Below are 22848 nucleotides of genomic sequence, written 5' to 3'. Positions count from 1 at the left end.
ACTTTAGCTTGAGGAATCATAAAAACAACTCGCCTTGCTTTCTGCCCCTACTCTCCATTTCGCTCCTGCCTTGGCAGTCTGGGGTTCCACAGCAAGAGCCTGAGCATGTCAATCACAGAAGGGAGAGGAAGAGGGAGCAGAAGAGAAACGAATGCATATGGCAACCTGGGGGCTTTTAGTTCAAAAGCTTAATGGTGGCTTTCATTTTTTAGAAGAGGAGACATACCATTGGCAGATGAATATCTTCTAATCCAATGAATCATTCAAAGTGGGAATATTCATTTATTTGAGTGGATATGTACAAATATTGCTAATGGGAAAGGTTCAGAGTGAGCAATATGCCTTCATATCTGTGGTATGCACAAAATACCGACAAGATAGTACTTGTCAACCATCATGGGAACTGAACCCAACAGTTGGGGCTTAATGACTATGCTGTAGGCCAGGGAGGAGGCTCCTTCCCCATTAAATAGACTTTTTCTCTCACATTTTTTATTGGTGCACTATAGTTGTAGTGATGGGATTTCTTGTTACACATCTGTACTTGCACACAAGAGAACAATATAATTTGTCCAATATCACCCCAGCTCTTCCTGCCTCCCACCCCTTGGTCCTTTTCCTCTACTGATCTCCCTTTGGTTTTCATGAAATACCCCCCTACCTTTTTTTTTTTCCCCCTCTCTGGTTTCCATAATAAGAGAAAATATATGACCCTTAATCTTCTGAGTTTGACTTATTTTACTTAACAAGATGGTTTCTGGCTCCATCTATTTTTCCTTCAAGTGACATAATTTCATTCTCTTCTAGGGCCTCAGCAACTTAAAGATTTGGGATGTAGCTCAGTGGTAAAGTACACATGAGTTCAATCCCCAGTACCAAAGGCATAAGAAAGGATTACATCTGGACTCTGTACAAAGGGCATCACTGAGGTGTGAAGGTGCCAGAGGCTGGAGATAGGATGAGACTGATATTGAGGGGCTAAAGATGAGGGGTAAAGATCTCCAACCCCTGCTGAGAAAAAGTCCCAGGAAGGATCACAGCATGAGATGTGGCTGTGCACACCACATGACAGCCGACTGATCAGGACATTGAGACTGAATGCTGTACAATCATAAATTTCTGAGCTACAGAAATGATCTAAACATAAAATCAGGACTGCATCTGTCTCCAGTCAGATTAAAAATAGTATTGGATGAATCCTGGTGGTTCCTTCCAGCCAGCTCTCCTGACCCTCTGAAGTCTAAGAACCCCTTTGGAATGTGCTTTTCCTCCTTCCTTTTTACTCTAACACCTTTTCTTACAGAGCTCTGGTCTTTCCACGTGGATTGGGCACCAGATGTTATCCTTGAGCAGCCTGCCGCCATGGGCTGTCACCCTGCTGGCATGTATCCTGGTGTCCATTGTCACAGAGTTTGTGAGCAACCCAGCCACCATCACCATCTTCCTGCCCATCCTGTGCAGCCTGGTAAGTAGAGCAGGGCTCCCAGGTGTCTAAACAGTTGTCAAGGTCCTGCAACGGCAAGCCAGCTCCAGGAAGCAGCTTCTGTGGCTGTACCTTCTTCTCTGGTCACTGCCCACAACAGCTTTCACTGATTGGTATTCAAACCAAAATTTGAAAAAAAGTTTTCAAATAGCAATTAATAAATAAAAGATACACTAATAAATCATAGTAAGAGCTGTGGAAATCCTTTTTCAAAAGATTAACTTAGGGGCAGCCCAAAATGAAAACAAGAGGATGGACAAATAGCCAGGTGTGGTGGTGCACACCTGTCATCTCAGCTCTTGGGAGCTGAGGCAGGAGGATTGCAAGTTTATCAAAACTCTGTCTCAAAATAAAATATAAAGGGCTGGGCACATAGCTCAGTGGTAGAAATCTTGCCTAGCATGCACAAAGCTCTGGGTTTTATCCAGACTGCCAAAAAAGAAAAGAATAGACAAAACAATCTTAAAACCCTAGAATTCCATTTCCCCACAATCCTCATCAACCTTTCCCTGCTAAGATAAAAACCTAGCAGTAGGGCCAAAGAGGTAACCACAGAAAATGGAGTCAAAGCACACACAGCTGCAAAAACCAAGCTCACAGCTCTCAGGATCATTACTATCTCTGCCCAACTCCTCCAGAAGGTTCTGAGAATTGGGAGCAAGGTCCTTTATTCCATGACCTCAGACCAATGATTATGAATGGAAAAGGGATAGAGGGCAACCGCCAGGTAATGAACTTGACCCAATGCAGCATATGTCCACACTGGGAGATGAAATCTAGGAAATGGAAGCCTTTTCCCCATCTTAGCAAAATAGCCTCTTCCTGCTCTTCTAACCCCAAACTCCCCTCTGCCCATTGGTCAACTCTCTCTGCCCATTGGTCAGATGTCTCCCACTTCTTCTATCACCTCGAGTGTGTGAGCTTGGGAGGGCACTCATTTAAAACTTGACAACAGTGACAGCAATACTATGGGTTTGAATCCCAAATAAAACAATTATCCTCCCCAGAAAAAAAAGCCCTCAGTACTATACCCCCAAGGGTGAGGGATACTTGCTTTAATCAAAACAGCTTATTAATGAGATTTTTTTTGTTTGAAGAAAGGATTTTTCAACTAAATAATAAGGCTTAAGAACCACTTCCTTAGAATAGCATAAATTAAAAAAATCAAATACTCATTCTAGAAAGTTCCTCAAAGCTTTAGCAATTTGGGTTGCCAAGGGCAGCGCATGCCCTGCAGGGGAGGGAACCAACTAGCCCTGTCCAGTGAAGACTAGACTGCACTGTGCCATCATTTAAAACAAATTCATGCACAGGAAATGCATGCCTAATGTCCAAGTTAACATTTCTGTGAATTCTCTCTTCTCCTAGTCTGAAACGCTGCACATTAACCCACTCTACACCCTGATCCCAGTCACCATGTGCATCTCCTTTGCAGTGATGCTGCCTGTGGGCAATCCCCCCAATGCCATCGTCTTCAGCTATGGGCACTGCCAGATCAAAGACATGGTGAGTTGCAGGTGCCTGCTTCCGCCAGGTTCAGCCACCATGAGGGTGGGCAAGACTGGCTGCAGGCCTTCTCCCAAGGTTTCTTTTTTTGTAGCAGTATCTATCACCTGTTAACATCCTATCCTTTGTGGTAGAAAGAATGACACCCATAAAAAGGTTCTTGGATGGTACAGAAGCTCTAAGAATAGCAATAATGTGCTCTCCCCAGTTCTGGAGAAAAGTGGGCAGATGGATAGAAAAAGCTGGTGCAGGCACTGTGTGTGGCCCAGTTCCAGAAGCCATGAGCTTACACAAATCTCTGCCTCCATTTCTCCATTCTTCTTTCTCCATTTCATTGGACTATTGGGGACATTCATTCAAAAAGCCACTGGTTTGGGGTAGAGTGCTTCTTTTGCATGCACAAGGCCCTGGGTTAAATCCCCAGCACCACACACACACACACACACACAAAAGAAAGAAAGAAAAGAAGGAAAAAGGCACTGGTTTATTCACAGAAAATAGAGTATAAGAAATATGAATCTAGGGTGAATGTGTTTTGTAAGAGCAGGATCCTTCTGCTTGACTCTTTCCCCAGTAAGAAAGCACTAAAGCAACAATGAAAAAAATAAGGCACCACTTTTTATTTCTAATTGTCAGTTGGGCTCACAAAAAATGACTTTGAGGAGCCATTTTGCCACTGACTCAACCACTCCTCAACCAATACTCACTGCTGTTCTTAATATCCAGCTGATGGGGGTTGGGGAAAGGATAAACAAACTGATAGAAATGACTGAGGCCTGACCATCGGATACAGAGAGGCCAGTCACCCTGAGGTGAAAAAGAAATTTTTCACTGTTGAAACTTGTTCTCAGCAGACCTGTAAAATATCAAATGAAGAGAAAGAAGAAAGTGTTTCAGGCTGGAAGCAGATTCAAGTTGCTTATCTATATCATCTGTGCTATTTCAAGGACAGGAAGTCACCGCTGTCCCTCATTCCTGCTCCCCAGTCTTCTCACATAACTCTGCCCAGCTCTTCTGCCTCTGCTTCCTCTGTTGTGTGCCCCCACTGCTCACCTCTAGCCATTTACACTGGAATCCAGTGATCACAGACAGTCCTTGTCAAAGGCACTGAATGACAAGAAGCAAGCCAGTCCTGGGTTCTAGTACCAGCGGGGTTAATTCCAGGCTTTAATTTCCTCATCTGCTAACTAAGGAGGTTCCAACTAGATTCTCCCTGTGGTCCCTTTCAGCTCTAAAGGACCTTAATTTAGCTCCTCAGAACATGTTGAGAAGCACAGGCTGTTCTCCATGCCAAAAGACCCAGGGAGCCAGCCTGATTGAGGGGTCCATGGCTCCAGCCAGAGGGCAGTACAGAGGTCATGTCTACTTATTTGTTTGGTATAATTTCCTAGCATCTGTTTTTTCCCTTTAATTTCCCCAACTTGCTGGCAGCTAGGGGACCTGTTTCAGCTACAAGCTGTGTGCCTGGCTACCCCCTGGAAGGATGCCGGCTGTCCTCACGGTACACATTTTTCCAGCTGGCCCTGGCTTAGCCGCCCATCATCCCTCACATCACCCTTCAGCTTGTCAGTGTCAATGACAGTTCAGAAATGATACAGGTTGGACTCAGTAAGGTAAAATTCCCAGGGGAAGAAGCAAAGGCCCTGATGCTGTTAGTAAAGGGCTGAGCAGAGGCAGCTGACTTGCTGCCCCAGGTGACCCAAGACACTTTACTTCCCTAAGTTGTTTCCTCGAGGGAAAAAGGTAACAGTGGCAAAGCCTTCATATAATATAACCCCTGCAAGTTCCTTGTGTGTATGAGCACATAAGGCTCTGAGAAGTTCCTGCTTTAAAGAGCTGTTTAATTTTGTTAACACATTTCACTGCAAAAATAACTCTCAACATCCTAAATAACTAACAGACTTCCTGGGATTCCACTTCCTAGAGGGAAGACTACAGGCAAGAAGTGGAGATGATTCTAATTGTCCTCATCCAGCCCTAATCCCTCCTATTTTTCTGGTCCTTCCACGGTCCTGTGCCACCCCATAATGCAACACTTGAGCATCCCAGGCAGTCAGTGAACAATCAGGGCCACCTGGGTGGACCAAGGCTTAGCTGGGAGCCCAGGAAGCGCTCACTTAGGGATCTGTGCTGGCTTGTGTCCTGCAGGTGAAAGCTGGCCTGGGAGTCAATGTCATTGGCCTGGTGATAGTGATGGTGGCCATCAACACCTGGGGCGTTAGCCTCTTCCACCTGGACACTTTTCCAGCCTGGGCGAAGGTCAATAACATCACCAATCAGGCCTAACACAAGTGGACAACCTGGCTCAGTTGAAGGAGTTGCGCTGAGCACAATCTGAACCACAGGCAAAGAAAATTACCAGGAGCATGCCCCAGAAACACACTGAAGGCAGCGGTGCCAGAAGATCCTGCCACCTAAACCTTGAAGTGCAGGGACCCTGCAATCACCACAGGCATGGGCTGGGCGGTTGATGTCTTCTTTCCTGGCTGCCTACCTGCCTTAGCATCACAGCTCAAGAAACTAAAAACTGATCTGTCTTCCTTGGGTCCAGTCTTTCCTATCTACTCTTCCTAAGACAGGAAAAAAAGAAAGCCTGTCTTAATTGCCCCTGAAGGGCGAAGCCTCTCAAACTGACTGGCCTCACTAGGTTTTGTTATTTGTAGTGGCTCCTTAGGAGTTGAAGGAGATATGCACATCGTTCTACCTATGCAGATGGTGAAAAGAGCGACTCTATTTTGAGGGAACCTTACCCAGAACTTGAGCCATCTCAAGTTTTCTATCCTAAGTTCTCTTCACAAAAAAAGCCTCTTTTATTACTATCTTGATTCAGTTTTAAAAAATGGCTCCATCTCTCCATCTTTCCAATGGCTCCCCTTTGACACCAAATTCTGTAAAGAAATAGTTTTCCTCTTTAGAAGAAAAGCTGGTATCATTCACTTTATCAAAGGAGAAGGAAGTAGAAAAAAGACACATTGAATTAGCTTCTTTCTCCACTCACTAACTGGAAATACCATTGCCTTGGCTACAGGTGGGGAGGGAGGGAAAACATTCATACCTGTCTTGTTAGGGAGATCAAAACTATAATTAAGACCACATCACTTTTATTGGTATCATGCTGGCTTGCTTCTGGATTTAATGAGTAGTTCATTCCTGAGAAGACAAAGTACATAAGTATAACCCAAAGGTCCAACATGCCAATCACTTTTTCCTGTTGATAAGTCCCCTGAGGGGAAGGAGATACCTGCATCTCTTGAATTCCCCTGGCAACTTCTACGATGTAGTAAGCTGTACCTGCTCAATAAATGCTCCCAATAAGAATCACTCTGCAAGGCAAGGCCTTATTCCTCCTGTAGATCAAGCAATTTTTTTCATGAGATGTCCTTGTTGCATGGCTGGATATAGCTCTCTATCCCTCCAAGTTTGTTGTCATTAAGTATTTCCAATTTCAACAATCAGTTGCTTACTTAATACATCTTAAGGAAAAAATAGTCCCCCATAGTTTTGCACTGTAGTAACTAATTTTAAGATACTGTCAATATCATGTGAAGTTTTCCCACAATAATTTATCTATAAAATCACTCCTTTAGTTTATCAAGTGTCTGAGTTATAAAGTTGTTTTGTTTTTGTTTTTGGGTTTTTTTTGTTTGTTTGTTTTTGTTTTTTGTGCCAGTTAACACACTCCAACCACAGAGGGGCTAGAACAAATCCCCTGTGGATACAAAATGTGATTGGCCATGTCTAACTGGGAATGCTACTGCTTTTGTCCTGCTTATTAGCTTAGTCGATATCTGGCCAATTTTAATAGTAAAGATCTCAGGGATCAAATGAAATGCCCATTGTTAGGTATGCTACAACTGGTTTGATCAAGTCAGCATCCCTCCAATCAATCTGCTTCAAAGGTCAGGTGTTGTTACTATTGTCAAGGCAGCCAAATCATCATATTTCTCAACCCTACACAGACCCTACGCCAAGTCAGAAAACAAGACAAAGGTACAGAAAATCAGTAAGATTCCAGGAGTGTAAGTATAAAGAGAATAAGTTGACTTAGAACTTAAGTGGATTACTGGCCACTGTTCAGCACTGTTCAGCTACTTGGGACCCTGAGTCACTGCTAAAGGGGAAGCGGCACCAATTTCCCACTGCAGCTGCAGCCAATGCTCCATTAGCAGGTGTATTCAACCCGCTGGTTTAGAAATCTCATTTGTTTCAATCTGTTCTACTGGCTGCTCTTAAGAACGGTACCATTTTTTCCTAAATCCAGATTCAAGTCAAATGAGATTGCCCATTCCAGTGACAGGAAATGGAAGATATAATTAATAATGCCTAGGAGTTATTAATTATTAAGGTGCAGTGATTCATGACTGTAATCCCAGTGACTCAGAAGGCTAAGGCAGAAGGACTGAGTTCAAAGTCAGCCTCAGCAACTTACTGAGACCCTAAGCAACTTATAGAGACCCTGTCTCTAAATAAATTTTAAGGGCTGGGAATGTGGCTCAGTGGTTAAGCACCCCTGGGTTCAATCTCCAGTACCAAAACAAAAACAGAAACAAAAAAACTCCTTGTCCTCCCACTGTTGGATAACTTCTAGCCCTTCTCAGTAGTCTTGTCTCTTCATATTATTTGATTTTTATCTTTTAATGTACATGGATGAAAAAGCTTTAGATGATCATCTCATACCAGGTAATTTTCCTGATTATGAAACTGAGAGTGAGAGCCACTTAGTTGCATCTTATTCTCAAGTCAATTACATATTAAATTTGCTCAGTCAAGGTTGCCTTTAAAATTCCTTTAAGTCACCAAAGTACATGGTATACAGTCTTACACTGGCATTTACATGTCACAAAGACTCATATGCCACCATGTTTCAATTTTTAAAAATTGCTACTTTTCCCTTCAATGTCAGAATAGATCCCTATTTCTTTAGCTGAACATCAAATGAAGTATAGCTGTCCTCTGTATCCACAGGTTTTGCCTTAGTAGCTTCAATCATACTGGACTGAAAATATTTTTTAAAAATTGCATCAGTACTGAGCATATAGACTTTGTTCCCTGTCATTATTTACATAGCATTTACATTGTATTGTTATAAGTAATCTCAAGAACACAGGAGGATGTTATGGGTTATATGAGGATATTATACCGTTGCATATAAGGAACTTGAGCATCTGCAAATTTTGGTGTCCATGGCAGTGAGGAGGGGGGCTAGAACAAATCCCCTGTGTATACCAAATGAATATAGTTGGCCATTTGCATGTGGGGACTACATTGTTTGAAAAAATATTTCTAAGAACATCCCACCATATTGCCAAGATGCTTAAACCATTAGAAGACAAAGGGAACCAAGACCCTGAGTACACTGGTAGCTTACCCTGGGGCTGCCCTCACTGAAGGAATGCTGAGCACATCTCAACTGTTTACATGGCACCTTTCTTTTGTCCCAGTTCTGAACAACTGTACATGTATGACAGTGTGACTCCACTTTCACACAGTCCTATCACTGAGGCAGTGATTCTACAGGCCCAGGACCCAGGTTTTGCAACACTCCACCCTGGGTGGGCACTTTCCACAAAATCTCCCTTTTCTCAGTTCTTTTTTCTTATCCAGTGCCTTGTACAACAAGCCACCCACCCATTAGGACTTTTGTACCTAACTGAATGTTGCAACCAAATTTAGGAAAAGTATAAGCTGAACATTTAAAATTTTAAGTGTCACATACTCCCTATAGGCAAGCCTCAAAATATTTTCCTTTCACTGCCCTGTTTCTTTCCATAAGGCAACGCCCTAAAGTGGAGAAAAAGAATCCATTCATCTGCATAAGGAATGGCAATGCTACGTGCAAAACCCAGACTGGAAGTTTCAGAAGTCTCATTTGCTCCAGTATAGTATACAGTGTTCCTTCAAGAGGAATAGCTCAGAAAAAGCACTTAAATGTGGGAGACCTCAGCAGAAAAACAAACACCATTACAGTATCTAGGGCGTGAACTGCTCAGTGGAAATGAAAACATTACACATATACATACGAACTAATATGTCCAGACAACTAGGAAAGCCACACAGCTTCTCTGTAGTTATACAGATGAAAACTGAATTAGAAAAATAACATTGCTCCTTTAACTGAGCAGATAACTGCTTAATTCTGTAAAATACCAAATAAGAAAAGCCTACAGATGTCAAGTAGTAAGCTCAACTCATAGAATTCTGCCCTTTTTTGACAATTTTAAATGATTAATTTGGTTTTATTTTGCTGCCTAAATCTAAATCTTTCAAGTTTAATGTACTTATTAAGTTTCCAATATCAATCCTGAAGTTTTCTATTTCATAATAGTGGACCTTCATTCTTCAAGGCTGTAGTTAATTCTGATTATTCAAGATCAAATTGTGAGTGAGGCAATATGATTAGGGTGGATACTGTGAACTTTCATCAATATCTAACACCACAGAATAACACCACATTCTGCATGTTCATGCACTGGTTCCAAAAGTGATTGCAGAAATACAAAAATATCCTGACCAAAAGCAACATATTTGGACTAATATCTACTATTTATTGGACAATTTGCAAAGCACACCATATACATTATTTATTTCTCATGAAAATCCTATGAGGTAGGTATTACATCCAAATCTTACAGATTAATGCAGAGTTTCAGAAAGAATAAGCCATTTGCCCACTTCCCACTGCAAGGGAGAAGCCAAACCATAATTTGATCCTAATCTGTCTCACTGGAGGATGATCTTTACAGGGATAAAATTTATCATCATGTATGTTTTCAAAGAAAATCAGAATCACTTTATTTTGGAATCACATATAGGGTTGATGTCATCACTAAAAAAAGTTGTCTCTAAGTAATCCTTCCAGTGTTTTGATTCTGCTAAAATGCCTTCAGAAAGGTATTACTGACAAAGCTACCCAACAAGCCCTCTGAAACAAAAAATGAAATGGATATTTACCTCTATAAGTGTAAATATAGTTTTAGGACTTATATCTTACAGCTATATCCTGCAGAGGTATACATAATAACATTAGGTTTTATGTTATCAATGTAATAGAAAAGAACAATTTAAACAATCTTTAGTAACAGATTAATTATGGTTCATCCATTCAATAGAACTGTATACAGCCAAAAAAGAAGTAAGGCTTCTTGTTCCTTAAATGCTGATACAGAATGAGCTCCATTAAGAAAAACAATTATGTATAGTTTGTTACCATTTGCATATAGACATGTTTAGGAACAGACTCTTCCTCAAAAGTAAACTGGGAATGTGTAACAGTGACTGCCCAAGGAAGAAGAGCTAAAAATAAAGAGGATAGGGATGAGACAGGTCCTGTATTTACATGAAATCACTTCTGTATCTTCACTCATTGGAAGAGTTACCTACTAAAATATTTTTAATTAAAAAAATTCAAACTAGTAATGGGGCACCTATAATCCCAGCTACTTGAGAAGTTGAGGCAGGAGGATCACAAATTCAAGACCAGCCTGGGCAAATTAGCAAGACCCTGTCTCAAAATAAAAGCTGAACATGGTGATGCATATCTGTATTCCTAGTGATTTAGAAGGTTGAAACAGGAGGCTCATAAGTTAAAGGTTGGCCTCAGCTATTTAGCAAGATCTGTCTTAAATTAAAAGGGCTGGGATATAGCTCAGTGGAAAGTGCTTCTGGGTTCAATCTTCAGTATCACAAAAAAAAAAAAAAAAAGAAAAGAAAAGAAAGAATAAAAAAGGGCTGGAGATGTACTTGTAGTGTGTTGGCCCTGCATGTGTGAAGTCCTGTGTTTGATCTCTAGTACTAGAAAAAAAATTAAATAAATAAAAAAAAAAAAGACTGGCCAGCATATTGATGTACCTGTTATCCCAGCATTCAGGGGGCTGAGGTGGGGAGATTGCTTGAGCCCTGGAGTTCAAGACTAGCCTAGGCAACAAGACTTCAATTAAAAAAAAAAAAAAAAATTATACGTGGAACTACATTTTTCTTAGGAGAAGCACTATGAAGTTATAATGTAAATATATCTTTTAATGTAAAAAGTCTTAACATTTCCTTTATCAACAATTTGACACTTACCCATGATAAAATGTCAAATGTACCTGTAATCCCAAGAATGATTCTTTTGAAGAAAAAGAGTCAGATCAAATACATCATTAACGAAAAACATGCATGCTAAATAGACTGTGAATGTCATTAGAACAAAAATCATTGTTTTTCATATTTTTTAATTCCCCAGTTACTGATAAGATTCTTAGAATAGAGTGTCTCAGTTCATGAATAGCAAACTGATTTATTAGTTGAATTATCAACTATGGAGCTGCCTGACAACAGTAAAAATAAGTGGATAATTCAACAGAAACTGGATTCTAGATATTAATTTTAATTACTTTGAAACAACAAAATTTAATAACAAATTAGTTTAACAAGCACCCATTATAACTGCAAAACTATGAAATTAGCATTATTTGTATCTGATCAGCTATACAAAAAACTCACTAATTTTTCTTTCGACAAAAGGTAGTAGAAATCCCAAACAACAGGGGAGAAGCGACTTTGCTAAACTAGCACCATAATTCCAGTCAGCTGGAAGGAAAGGCGGGGGAAGAGGCAAGGCTGTTGGACACATAAAGGGTAGTTCTTAACTTATGGCCCCACTTTTGCTCTGAGGCAACACTGGATCTATCAAAGAAGAAAACTGCTGTGGCTGGAGATGAAAAGATGAAAACAAAAGCTTTGGGATCAGATGGTACAGGAGGCCCCTCAGGGGCGGCAGAATCAGAGTATCCAGAACGTAGGGCTGGAGTGGGCATCAGGAACTAGGGGGTTTCTTCTTGGCTTCCAAATCCTTTTTAATCTCTTCAAGTTTTTTAGCCAAGTTTGGTATCTTTAAAAAGAAAAATGGTTATTGTAAGGATTATTGTATCTACCTAATCAATATTCTTTTACTTCTCTTTCTCCAAAGGTGGTTTTACAAGTTTTTATTTTCCTATGAAGGAGATCTGCTCAACAGCAGTATTTCTTAGCCTCATAACTACATACAAAAAATAGCAGAGGTTGTAAGTTAATGTTCTTTCTCTGAAAGCCAGACCCTGATTCTCCTTTTGAACACACACTTAGTCCCCTCAATCTGATGCCAAGTAAAAGTTGTATATGTAAATAATAAATGTGATAGAAAGCAGTAAAGCCCTTGTCTAGAAAGCCAGATGACTCAAATGAAGGTTGACAAAGTGAAAAACTTTACTACAAAACAAATCAAAAGTTAATATCTTTCTTTCGCTTGTCTTTTTAAAATGCCTCTGGCTTTCAACTTACCCATTTATAAAGCAAGGCTAATATGACTTCCCACTTCACCAAACTCTGTCCTTAAACATGTTACACTGCCCTGTTCCATCTCCAGAATTTTCAGTCATCTCTACTACTGGGTTAGGACTGAAAAGATTATCCAATCAATCTTTAAATTCTCACCTATCACATGATTTTCCATAGAACAAATTAATAATACTTGGGCTAGGGAGCACTACTTAGGATCATCCTGAGACCACCTAAACTGATGGGATTTTGCCCTCTTGTGGTAATGTGGAGGACAGATGTTTCTGTAAATTTAAAAAAAAAAATTTTTTTTTTTTTCCAACAGTAGAAAAGCTTTCTATAAAATTCAGGATTTTCTCCTCAGACTTAAGATTTCATTTACCCAAAAGTGCACACTTTACCTCAACAAAGAAAAGACACTATGAAACATGAAGACAGCCACTTACATCATAGTTCTGAGCCAGATACATTCCAACCACGTTGCCAAAAGTAAATCCAAGCTGAAAAAACAGAACAGGAAGAGTTACACTGCATACCGAGTCCTGTGCCAACTGAGACCAAACCACAATACACAGATAAGATCCTTCTCAGGAGCTCAGGACAGGTAAAGAAGCTTGATGTCTAGCTTAGGATTGTTTAGCATGAGATGCACATTTTTCTTCTATAAAATAAATACAGATGTAACTTCCCTCAAAATGTTAAAGAGCATATGAAAGAAAGAATGGTAGCAATGAATAAATCTACTCTAAATTCTCTTTGTCCCCTCACAAATCCCATAAATACCAGAATATAAACTCTAGAAGCCCAAGCAGATTTTGTTGTTGAATGCTGCAATTTTTCAGTTGTGGATACTGCTATTCCTCTCTACATCAAATAAAAATTATTCAGTTGAATCACAGGATCTTAGAGAAGGAAGGGACTCTCACATTTCAATCTCTTCATATTTCAAAAGAGGAAGTTAAGGTCCAGAGAGTAAAGTAACTTATCCAGGGTCATTCATAAGGAGCACAGGACATTAGCACTCAAAAGTACATAAGCGGGCTGAGGATGTGGCTCAAGCGGTAACATGCTCGCCTGGCATGCGCGGGGCGCTGGGTTCGATCCTCAGCACCTCATAAAAATAAAATAAAGATGTTGTGTTCACCAAAAACCGAAAAATAAATATTAAAAAAATTCTCTCCCTCAAAAAAACAAAAACAAAAAAAATACATAAGCACTCAAAAGGTACAATATGTAATGACTAGGAAACTTTGACACACCACTGAGCTTATCAGGCCCCTGCCATGGTGAAGTCTGATGGGCAGAACACTTAGGCTAAGTGGGCAACAGGGATCCAACTCAGTGCTGAGAGAAACAGTCACAATTTTTGGAGAACTATAAACGTTTATCCCCTTGGGTAACTATCTTCCTTAACAAAAACTGTTTCATGAAAATCTAGCGTATTCCCTATATGCCAAAAGGGCCAAAGTTCATTAACTTAAAAAAAATTTTTTTGTGGTGTTGGGGAATGAATCCAGGGCCATGTGCATGCAAGGCAAGCACTCTATCAACTGAGCCCCTTAGCTTCAAATTTTAATGATAATTGTTTTTTTCTCCTAGTAATTAAGAACCTCCATCTAAAGCTTAATTTCTAATTTCATAAATTCAAACTGGCATCCATTTTTTCATCATTTTGTTTAATCAATGTTGCTTTTGTCCAATCACAATAGAGAGGATAAAACAGAAAACCGAAGTGTGGCACTTAATGTATTATCAGCCATATGTGGTATGGTCTAACCTTATCTTCAAACTGGAAGTGCATACAGAGAAACAGAATACACCTGGGTCCTTACTATGCATAAGCATTCCCTGAGAGATGAGATCACAGAAAGAAGTGAAATGCTACCTTTCCAAGCTCTTCAGTAAATATGTTACTATCATACCCTCTCTGCAAGGATTTTGAGATTTTAGAAATTTGAAAAAATATCTGCTTCTCAAAAACACACCAGAAACCATAAACAGTAGAACACTAGAGGCCCAGGGAAGGAAGAGTGAGATGAGGGAAATGGTATAGGGGAATGGGTAGAAAGAAGATGCTGGAGCTAACAGCCCAGGAAGAGGAGTGGAGACCAGCTCAGAGTAGTGAATAATAGAGGAATGGCATTTTCCAGCTCTGCAATTAGATCTTATTTGGCAGCAAAATCACATCTGACTTAAACAGATATATGACTATTTATAGTCTTTATCACATTTTAGTGTGAATAATTTTTTTGCTATAGAAATAGAAATCTTTATAAGATCTACCCTCAACCCCACTGAAAAATGTTTAACAGCAAAATTTTTTAGTGAATTTGCTTACAAACTGCTATCCCAGACCCTTCTAAGTTATTGAAGTATCAAGTTATATGTAGCTTATTATTCTTCTATAATCAAAAAGTAACCTAATTTCCCAAATATATCTGGCCCCCCAAATTTTAAGAGATTGCAGGTTCCTATATACTAAAATTAATTTCATAGTCAACCCTGCAAAAGGTTTACTTTGTCTCTAAGAGAATTTATATGATACACAGGAAGAAATACTACATAATGGCAATTATATAACAACAGTAGGCAGCACCCAGCACAGGATCTTGAATGGTACAGATGCTCCAACAACTAGAACAAGGTCTGCATTAAGAGGGAAAATGAATGATATAGTTAAGAAACCACCTGAAAGGAAAGGATGTATTATAAGTTGTGTCTTTAATAAGGCTCTAAATATGCTGAGGAAGTGTTAAAATTTAAATTGGCCAAAGAACTGGAAGGGGAACTGACAGTGGAGAAGCAAGACACAAGATGGGAATAAGGATATGACTAGAATAAAAGAAAAAGGCCTAGCTGGGTGCAGTGGCGCACGCCTGTAATCCCAGCGCCTGAGGAGGCTGAGGCAAGAGGATCAGGTTCAAAGCCAGCCTCAGCAACAGCAAGGCAGTAAGCAACTCAGTGAGACCCTGTTTCTAAATAAAATACAAAATAGGGCTGGGGATGTGGCTCAGTGGTTTAATGCCCTTGAATTCAATCCCTGGCACCCCCTGCTCCTCCCCCAAAAGAAAAAGGCCTGATTAGAAAAGAGGAATTGAGTAAGGAATGGAGAACAATATGCATGTAGAGCTCAGCAGGGCTAGTTGACAGACCTTAAAAAACAAGCAAAGGAGTTTCATTCCCATAATATGGTAGCCAGTGACTATCCTCCAACAGCAGAAATGGGATGAAAACCCAGCTTTGGAAGCATTCACCTCAAAAAAGCTAAGTACAGATTAATGTGGTAACATGAGAAAACAAGCAAACATGAATGAAGAATCCAGAAACAAACATTTACATTCATGGTCAAGTAATTTGCAACAGGGTATTAAGGCAATCAATGAGGAAAGAATAGTCTTTTCAAGAAATGGTGCTGAGACAACAGAATAAAAGTGGATCCCTACTTCACATCATACACAAAAATTAACTCAAAGACCTAATTACTATAAGAGCTAAAACTATAAAACGGGGGAAAAAATGAAGTAAACTTTCACAACTTGGGGCTAGGCAATGGTTTTCTTAGTTATGATACCAAAAGCATAGAATGACAAAAGGAAAAATAGACACATTAGGCTTCATCAAAATTAAAAATATTTATGTTTCAAAGATTATCATTAAGAAAGAAAAAAGACAGGCTGGGGTGTAGTTCAATGGTAAAGGGCTTGCCTAGCATGCTTAAGGTCCTGGGTTTGATCCCCAGCATTGCAAAATACATAAACAAATAATAAAATAGATAAATGATTGGCTTTGAACATCAGAAAGAAAGGAAGGAAGGAGAGAGAAAACCCACAGAATAAGATAAAATATTTGCAAATCATATATCTGGGATACTTGTATTAAGACAGCAGAATAAAATAGATATTATTATTGCTGTATGTATATACGTGACTGCATGACCAATGTGATTCGGCAACCTGTACAGTCAGAAAAATGAGAAATTATACCCCATCTGATATGTCAAGATCATTGTACTGTCATATGTAACTAATTGAAACAAATGAAAAATAAATAAATAAATTTTTAAAAAAGAATAAAGAACTCTTACAATCAAATGGTAAAAATGACAAATAACTCAATTTAAAAATAGGCAATAGTTTTGAAAGAATTTCTCCAAAGAAAAAACAAAAAGACAGTAAGCACATAAAAGGATGCTCAACATCAATTACCACTGAGGGAATGCAAATCAAAACTATTGTGAGACACCAAGTCACACTCACTAGAATGGCTGTAGTCAAACAAAATGAACAAATGTGGCTGAGAATGTGGAGAAATTGGAACTTTTAAAAAATGCTGTTGGGGATGTAAAACGATACAGTGACACTGGAAAACAGGCTAACAGTTCCTCAAAAAAGCTCAGCAGACAGTTAACATATATACCGCAATTCCATTTAAGAGCATATATCTTGAGGTTAGGGCTGTGGCTCAGTGGTGGAGTACCTCACACTGGGTTCAATTCTCAGCACCATATAAGAATAAAAAAATAAAATAAAGGTGGTGTGTTCATCTACAACTAAAATAAATAAATAAATAAGAGTGTACACCTAAGAGTCTTAAGTGAAACATACATACACACAAAGAAACTTGTGTATTCCTAGCAAGATTATTAATAGCCAAAAGGTAGAAAAAAACTTAAAATGTACATAAACAAGTGAAGTGATTAAAAAATGTGGTATATCCATAGGATGTAATATTATTTAGCCATGAAAAGGAATGGAGCACTGATTCATGCCATGATATAGATGAATCATGAAAACACTGTGAAAGGCAATCCAAAAAAACCCCACATATTGTATGATTCCATTTAAAGGACATACCCAGAATAGACAATTTCACAGAGACAGAAAATAAATTGATGGTTGCCCAGGGTTGGGGGGAGAGGGAAATGAGAAATGAATATTAGTATGTACAGGGTTTCTTTCTGAGGTTATGAGACATTAGGTATAAAATGAGATAGTGTTGATGTGTGTAGTCTGTGAACATATTAAAAAACACTGAATTTGCCAGGCATGGAGACAGTGGCATGCTCTTGTAATCCCAAGTGACTGGGGAGGCTGAAGCGGGAGGAACCCAAGTTTCTCTGCCAGCCTTAGCAACTTAGGGAGACTCTGTCTCAAAAAAACAAAAACAAAACAAAACAAAACCAGAATGGGGATTGGAGAATGTGGCTCAGCAGTAAAGCTCCCTGGATTCAATCCCCGATACAAAAATAAGCAAACAAACAAAACACTATGCATCTTAAATGGATGAATTGGATCTCAAAGCTGAAAAAGTTATTAAAATTTGGTAAAATAATGTCAGTCACTGGGATGAACCTAAAGAAATCAAAGACAATTTTGAGGCTTCCAGAATGGACAAATGTTTAAAAAGAATGGAAATGTCAGAAATGAAAAAGGGAGATAAACTGAATGAAAAAGTCAGATAATTGGCTCCGTATGAACACTCGATGAAAAATGTTTTCAGCATTTTTTGTTGTTGTTGTTTGGACATACAGGAGCAGATCAGTCACCATACTTTAACTATTAACGTAAAAAAAGCACAAACTCTTAAAAGAACAAAGCCAAATCCAAAGTAAACTGACTCTTGCTCAATTCCTTCCCCAATCAAAAAGTTGTTAGCAAATAAAGTTACAATATATTTTTGGAGTAGGCTCCTGGCAATAACTTACAGCGGTTGACAATAGCCCAAAGTATGTGACAAGTCTGAACTATGACTCATCAATTACATTTTCAAAAGTGATACACCATTTAAGAAATCTAAAAATAATCTCATTTTACTTAGCAAATATAGCTTCAACTAGCATTCAAGAGGGTACCTAAAAATGATTCATGGCCCAAGGTAAGAAAGTCTACACTAAGAAGAAAGACAAAACAAAATTAAATATTACTAATAAAGTTGGTAATTTTATTTCTCAATTTCAGACTCAGCTAGAGAAGCAGTCAAAAGACTTCTACATTCTACGGAGGCACAAAACAAGTCACCATTTTTTTTTGTGCCTTAGTTTTTAAACCTGATGCGGAGAACATTTTCAAATGAGTTTAACAATACTTCAAGTGATAATAAAACTCATTCTGTACATTAAAATGAAAATCTAAGGATATAATCTATATTCCTTCTACTAATGCCACAGAGAAGCACATTTTTAAGAGTAAGCTACATTTTATATTCAATAATTTTGCTTATAGAATAAAAAAAAGAAAGAATAAGGGGATAAAAACTGTTAAATCTTTAATTGCACCAGTAAATTAAATAGAGACATTCATGAAAAACCAGTTAACACTCTGGAAAAAGGTATACCATGTAGAACTGGTTTGACTGTTCTCAAAGAAGCTGAGGCAACTATTCAGTTGAATTATGACTGAGAGTAGTAATGAGGCAAAGGACAAAGACCTGCAATTAAATATAGCTGTCCCAATCCACAGGGGTCTGGTTCCTGGACCCCCTCAGCTACCAAATATGCAAATGCCCAAGACCCTTCTATAAAATGGCATGGTAACCTATACACATTCTCCTGTATACTTTAAATCATCTCCAGATTACTTATATTTTTAGATAGTCATTTTGCTGTATTATTTAGGAATAACGTCAAGGAAAAAATTTACATGTTCAATACAAATGCAATTTTTTTTTTCAAATATTTCTGATCCACAGTTGAATCTGCAGAAGCAGCCCACTAATCTGGAGAGCCAATTTTAAACAAAATCAATCACGAAGTATTGACCAAGTGCCTTGTACATACCCTTCCTAGGGCCTTTAGTAGCTGAGATTAACCGTCAGCATATTAGCTAAAATGAAGAGCCTAAAATAACGCTTCCAATTCAAAATATAATAAATTCTATATCAGCTAGCTAGTCTGAGAGTGGAATGAAAACTATCCACTCTGCAAAAGTAGTAGGGGGAACAAAGAGAACTTTTCCTAAATAAGCAACAAGACTAAATGGCTCAAAAAAATTTTTTTATTGACAGCTTATTACATGCAAGGTAACATTCTAATTCTTTTTTTTTTCCATGAGTTAACTCACATCTTTAATTGCACCAGTAAATTAAATAGAGACATTCATGAAAAACCAGTATCACTCTGGAAAAGGGTGTACCAGGTAGAACTGATATAACCTTACAAGCAGATATTAGCATTGTCCAGTTTCATGTTGGGAACACTGAGGCAGAGAGCAATTAAAAAACTTGCTCAAGATTATATAGCAGGAAAATAATATGAAGCATGAAGAAGCCAGATGCCATGGTACACACCTGGAATTCCAGCTGCTAGGGAGGCCAAGGCAGGAGGAGGATCACAAGTTCAAAACTAGTCTCAGCAACTCAGTGAGTCCCTAAGCAACTTAGTGAGACACTGTCTCGAAATTAAAAATAAAAAGATTAAAAATAAAAGTGCCCCTGGGTTCAATACCCAGTACCAAACACCACCACCACCCCCAAGAATGAAGAAAAGAAATAAATCAAAGACTATGTCAACATTTCAAATATGGGAGATATTTGAGAGCAGGAGAACAGAAAAAGAAATTAGGTGGGATAGGAATTGGAAGGAAGAGATAATGGGTCTGGACATGTGGAGTCTGAGATAGAGGCAGAAGTGAAAAGGTCAGCTGATTTGATATCAGGGAACTGGATGGACTCAAGGTAGTTTTGGAAGCTGCCTGCAAACAGGTGAGATGTGATGGCATGAAAAGGAACCCATTCCCTATAAGTGAGTCTGTAGAGGATAAAGCAGGGTCAAGGACTAAGCCTTGAACAACACATAGTAACCAAGAACAGAGAAAAGCAGCCAGGAGAAATGAGAGCAGTTTCCCAAACTAGTGCAAGCAGATATGATACCTCAGCCCTGGGAAGAGCCAGCACTCAGAGATGGTCACCTTCACTCTGTGGGTTTTTCCATGAAAAAAAATAATTTTTGCATGTTATAACATGAAAGAATATTGGAAAGTACCAAGATACGGGATCCAAAAGCCAACGAAGATCAAAGATGAGGTGATCTGAGTTGAAAGTACTGCTGCCCAAAAGCAGAAAAACAAATGACAACAGTAACAGTACCACAGTGGCATGCACAGAGCCACAGCAGTGATACCAATTAGGCTTTCCCTTAGAACAGCTTCCTTAAAATAATTTAGCTAAACTAGGAACAACTTGTAGAAATAGGGATTATGGACAAATACTTTAAGGAGAAAGGAATATATAAGCAACACAAGTGCACTGGAACTTCACTAAGTATTTACTATATTAACTTATTTTTAATAAGTTATAACAAAACTATGATGAGGAAATAAGCATAGAAAATTTAAATAACCCACCCAAACTCCCACAGCTTGAGAATGATAAGAGGTAGGATTCAAACCCAAGCAGTCTGATTCTGGAGTCCAACCTCTTAAACACTAGGACGTGACAGCCCTGTTTTACAGTTGAAATGACTGAAAACAAAGAGAAAGACTTGCCCAAGTTAACAAAGTTAGTAAATCATGTAAAAGAGGAGGACTCAGTGTGAAAAGCAATGCTATCCACTGTTTTCAACAAAAGCAACAGGTAGGAGAGAGGCCAGGAGGCAACAGAGTCTAATTACTTAAGAGCTAGGAATTCAATCAATGGCTTCAGCATCTCTCCTTCAATGCTGAGAATTTTGAATTCTCAAATCAGAATCCATGTTTATACACAGCAGAAATAAACTCAATTCTGCTGCAAAAGCACTTAAAAAGTTAATTGTAACTGGCCGATGACCCCTCAGTTTATCAATGAGCAACTGATGTAGTGGGACAATCAATTATGTCATCATACACTTAGAGGTTGATACTGCTTTTAACTAAGTGCTTCCTACAAGCAACTGCTAATTACTCGTAACTCCTAAGCTAACACTTAAGACACTATAGAAACTCCCACAGACAAAGGAGTAGCCCTGTTTAGAAGTTTAGATCTAGGATTCTCTCTTGGTTAACTGGACTTAATAACCAATCGCTATCTTTCCAAAGTACATTTGAGAAATCAACTCATTCCCAGAGCAGCAGGGTTTCCACTGATCATCTAAGATACAGAATATCTGCCTCATTAGAAGTAGAGGTTGAGTTGGGCATAATGGCAACCACACCTGTAATTCCAGCTACACGGGATGCTGAAGCAGAGAGATGGCAAATTCCAGCTCAGCCAGGCGACTTAGCAAGACCTTGTCTCAATTAAAAAAAAAAAAAAAGGGCTGGGGATGTAGCTCAGTGGTAGGTCACCCTTGAGTTTAATCACTAGGACCAAAATTATGATGTTAATGATGATAAAATAAGAGTGAGGACTGGGGATATAGCTCAGTTGGTAGAGGGCTTGCCTCGCATGCACAAGGCCCTTGGTTCAATCCCCAGCCCTACATAACAACAAGAACAACAACAATAATAAAAGGTTGAAAGCATCAAGTTTGGACGCACAACAGTTTAGTCAAAAACTTTCACTTGGAACTTTGGCAAGTCCTCAGGAACCGACCTTCACCAGAAAATGCATTTTTAACTCAAATAGCAGCCATGAGAAATAATCTGCTTACTCATGGTTATACTCATACCCCCACCCCGCCTAAAATAAAAACGGATTCTGGGAAAAATTACTTGTACAACAGTGTCTGACTCACTCCTCAAAGTCAGAAACTTATAAAAAGGTCGGGTGAGGCTGCCGAAGGCTCTCACTGACCTCGTGAGGTGGCGGCCAACCATCAGGCTCTAAGTCAGGATGGGGCCTGGGCCTTTGTCGGGGGACAGGAGCACATAAGAGGGGACGACTACAAAAAGTCACTAAGGACGTCTAATGACAAAGCTTGCAAGGGAGGATTACACAATGAGCGCCCTGAACTCCCCTCCAAGTTTTAAGACCTGGGATGCCTGCAGATGAACGCTGGCAAAGGATCTAGGGAGAGGCAGAAAAAAACCCCACAGGCCTCCCCGAGAGGCGACCACAGGCACGGGGCTGCGGGGACGGTCCCGCGCCCAAAGCCCAAGGGCCACCGCTGGCGTGGCCGGATCCCGAGGCGACCCTGAGCTGCGGGTCCCGCTCCTCGGCAGCTCCACTCACCAGGAACTGGAGCATGCTGTCGGCCGAGAACACAAGGAGGGACAGAAACCCGGCTACAGCTCCACTGGCCGGTCGGAGCCTGCCTGCCCGGGAGCGAGGGCGGAAACCACCGTCTGCTTCCGGGCCACGCCACGCCCCCGGAAGCGTCTCGAGGCGCCCCCTAGCGGAGCATCCCAGGCTCGCCGCCAGAACAGGACCACTTTGAACTTCCGCTTTTGTAAACTTGCCCAGATGCCCAGGTATCTGTGTTCATCCAAGCACACCAAAGATTCTGATCACAGCCAGGTTTAGGGCACCGTGACTCACAAGACGGGATGAAGAAGCGCGTCCCATCCCTGAATGCGCAGCTCAATGGCCTGGGAACCCTTCCCAACATTTACCCAAACACCACGTGGATTCTGAGGTACTAGGGAGGAATTTTCAAAAGCTCCACTAGTGCACCCTATCTGAGGACTCAAGATCGAGGTTAGGTGCTTAAG

At 39.8% G+C, this 22848-nt stretch overlaps 2 protein-coding genes across 9 annotated transcripts in view; one reads left to right on the top strand and one right to left on the bottom strand.

Annotated features, from left to right (window-relative positions):
* Positions 1-6580, top strand: part of Slc13a4 (solute carrier family 13 member 4) — a 43881-nt gene extending 37301 nt beyond the window's left edge. Inside the window, exons 15-17 of the mRNA XM_046434216.2 lie at positions 1304-1465; positions 2852-2989; positions 5138-6580. Coding sequence (XP_046290172.2) covers positions 1304-1465; positions 2852-2989; positions 5138-5275 — 438 coding nt within the window. The 3' untranslated portion in view covers positions 5276-6580. The remainder of the gene's footprint in view (positions 1-1303; positions 1466-2851; positions 2990-5137) is intronic.
* On the bottom strand, positions 3595-22501 carry Stmp1 (short transmembrane mitochondrial protein 1). 8 transcript variants are annotated; one of them, XR_009225872.1, is made up of 6 exons: positions 22370-22483; positions 21411-21490; positions 12733-12786; positions 6231-11861; positions 6045-6139; positions 3595-3845 (listed from the first exon to the last, which is right to left on the bottom strand). XR_009225872.1 is itself a non-coding variant. In XM_058575773.1 (3 exons), the coding sequence occupies exons 1-3, from the start codon at positions 22382-22384 to the stop codon at positions 11787-11789; spliced, it is 177 nt and encodes a 58-aa protein (XP_058431756.1). In that variant the 5' UTR covers positions 22385-22495; the 3' UTR covers positions 11248-11786. The 8 variants fall into 8 exon arrangements, 1 of the variants encoding a protein (XP_058431756.1); XR_009225873.1 differs by having other exon boundaries at positions 21411-21485; positions 22370-22482; XR_009225870.1 differs by lacking the exon at positions 21411-21490 and having other exon boundaries at positions 5740-6139; positions 22370-22501.
* Positions 22502-22848: the final 347 nt, after the last annotated feature.

The sequence above is a fragment of the Marmota monax genome, unplaced genomic scaffold (assembly GCF_021218885.2).
Source record: "Marmota monax isolate L192 unplaced genomic scaffold, Marmota_monax_Labrador192_F-V1.1 WCK01_AAM20220418_F8-fsc00122, whole genome shotgun sequence".
NCBI lineage: Eukaryota > Metazoa > Chordata > Mammalia > Rodentia > Sciuridae > Marmota > Marmota monax.
This window is presented reverse-complemented; position numbering and strand designations above follow the sequence as displayed.

Coding starts and splice junctions, on each gene's coding strand:
- Stmp1 (XM_058575773.1), bottom strand. Junction 11,879..12,716: donor TGATGTAAGTGGCTGTCTTC/ATGTTTCATAGT, acceptor CCTTACAATAAC/CATTTTTCTTTTTAAAGATA.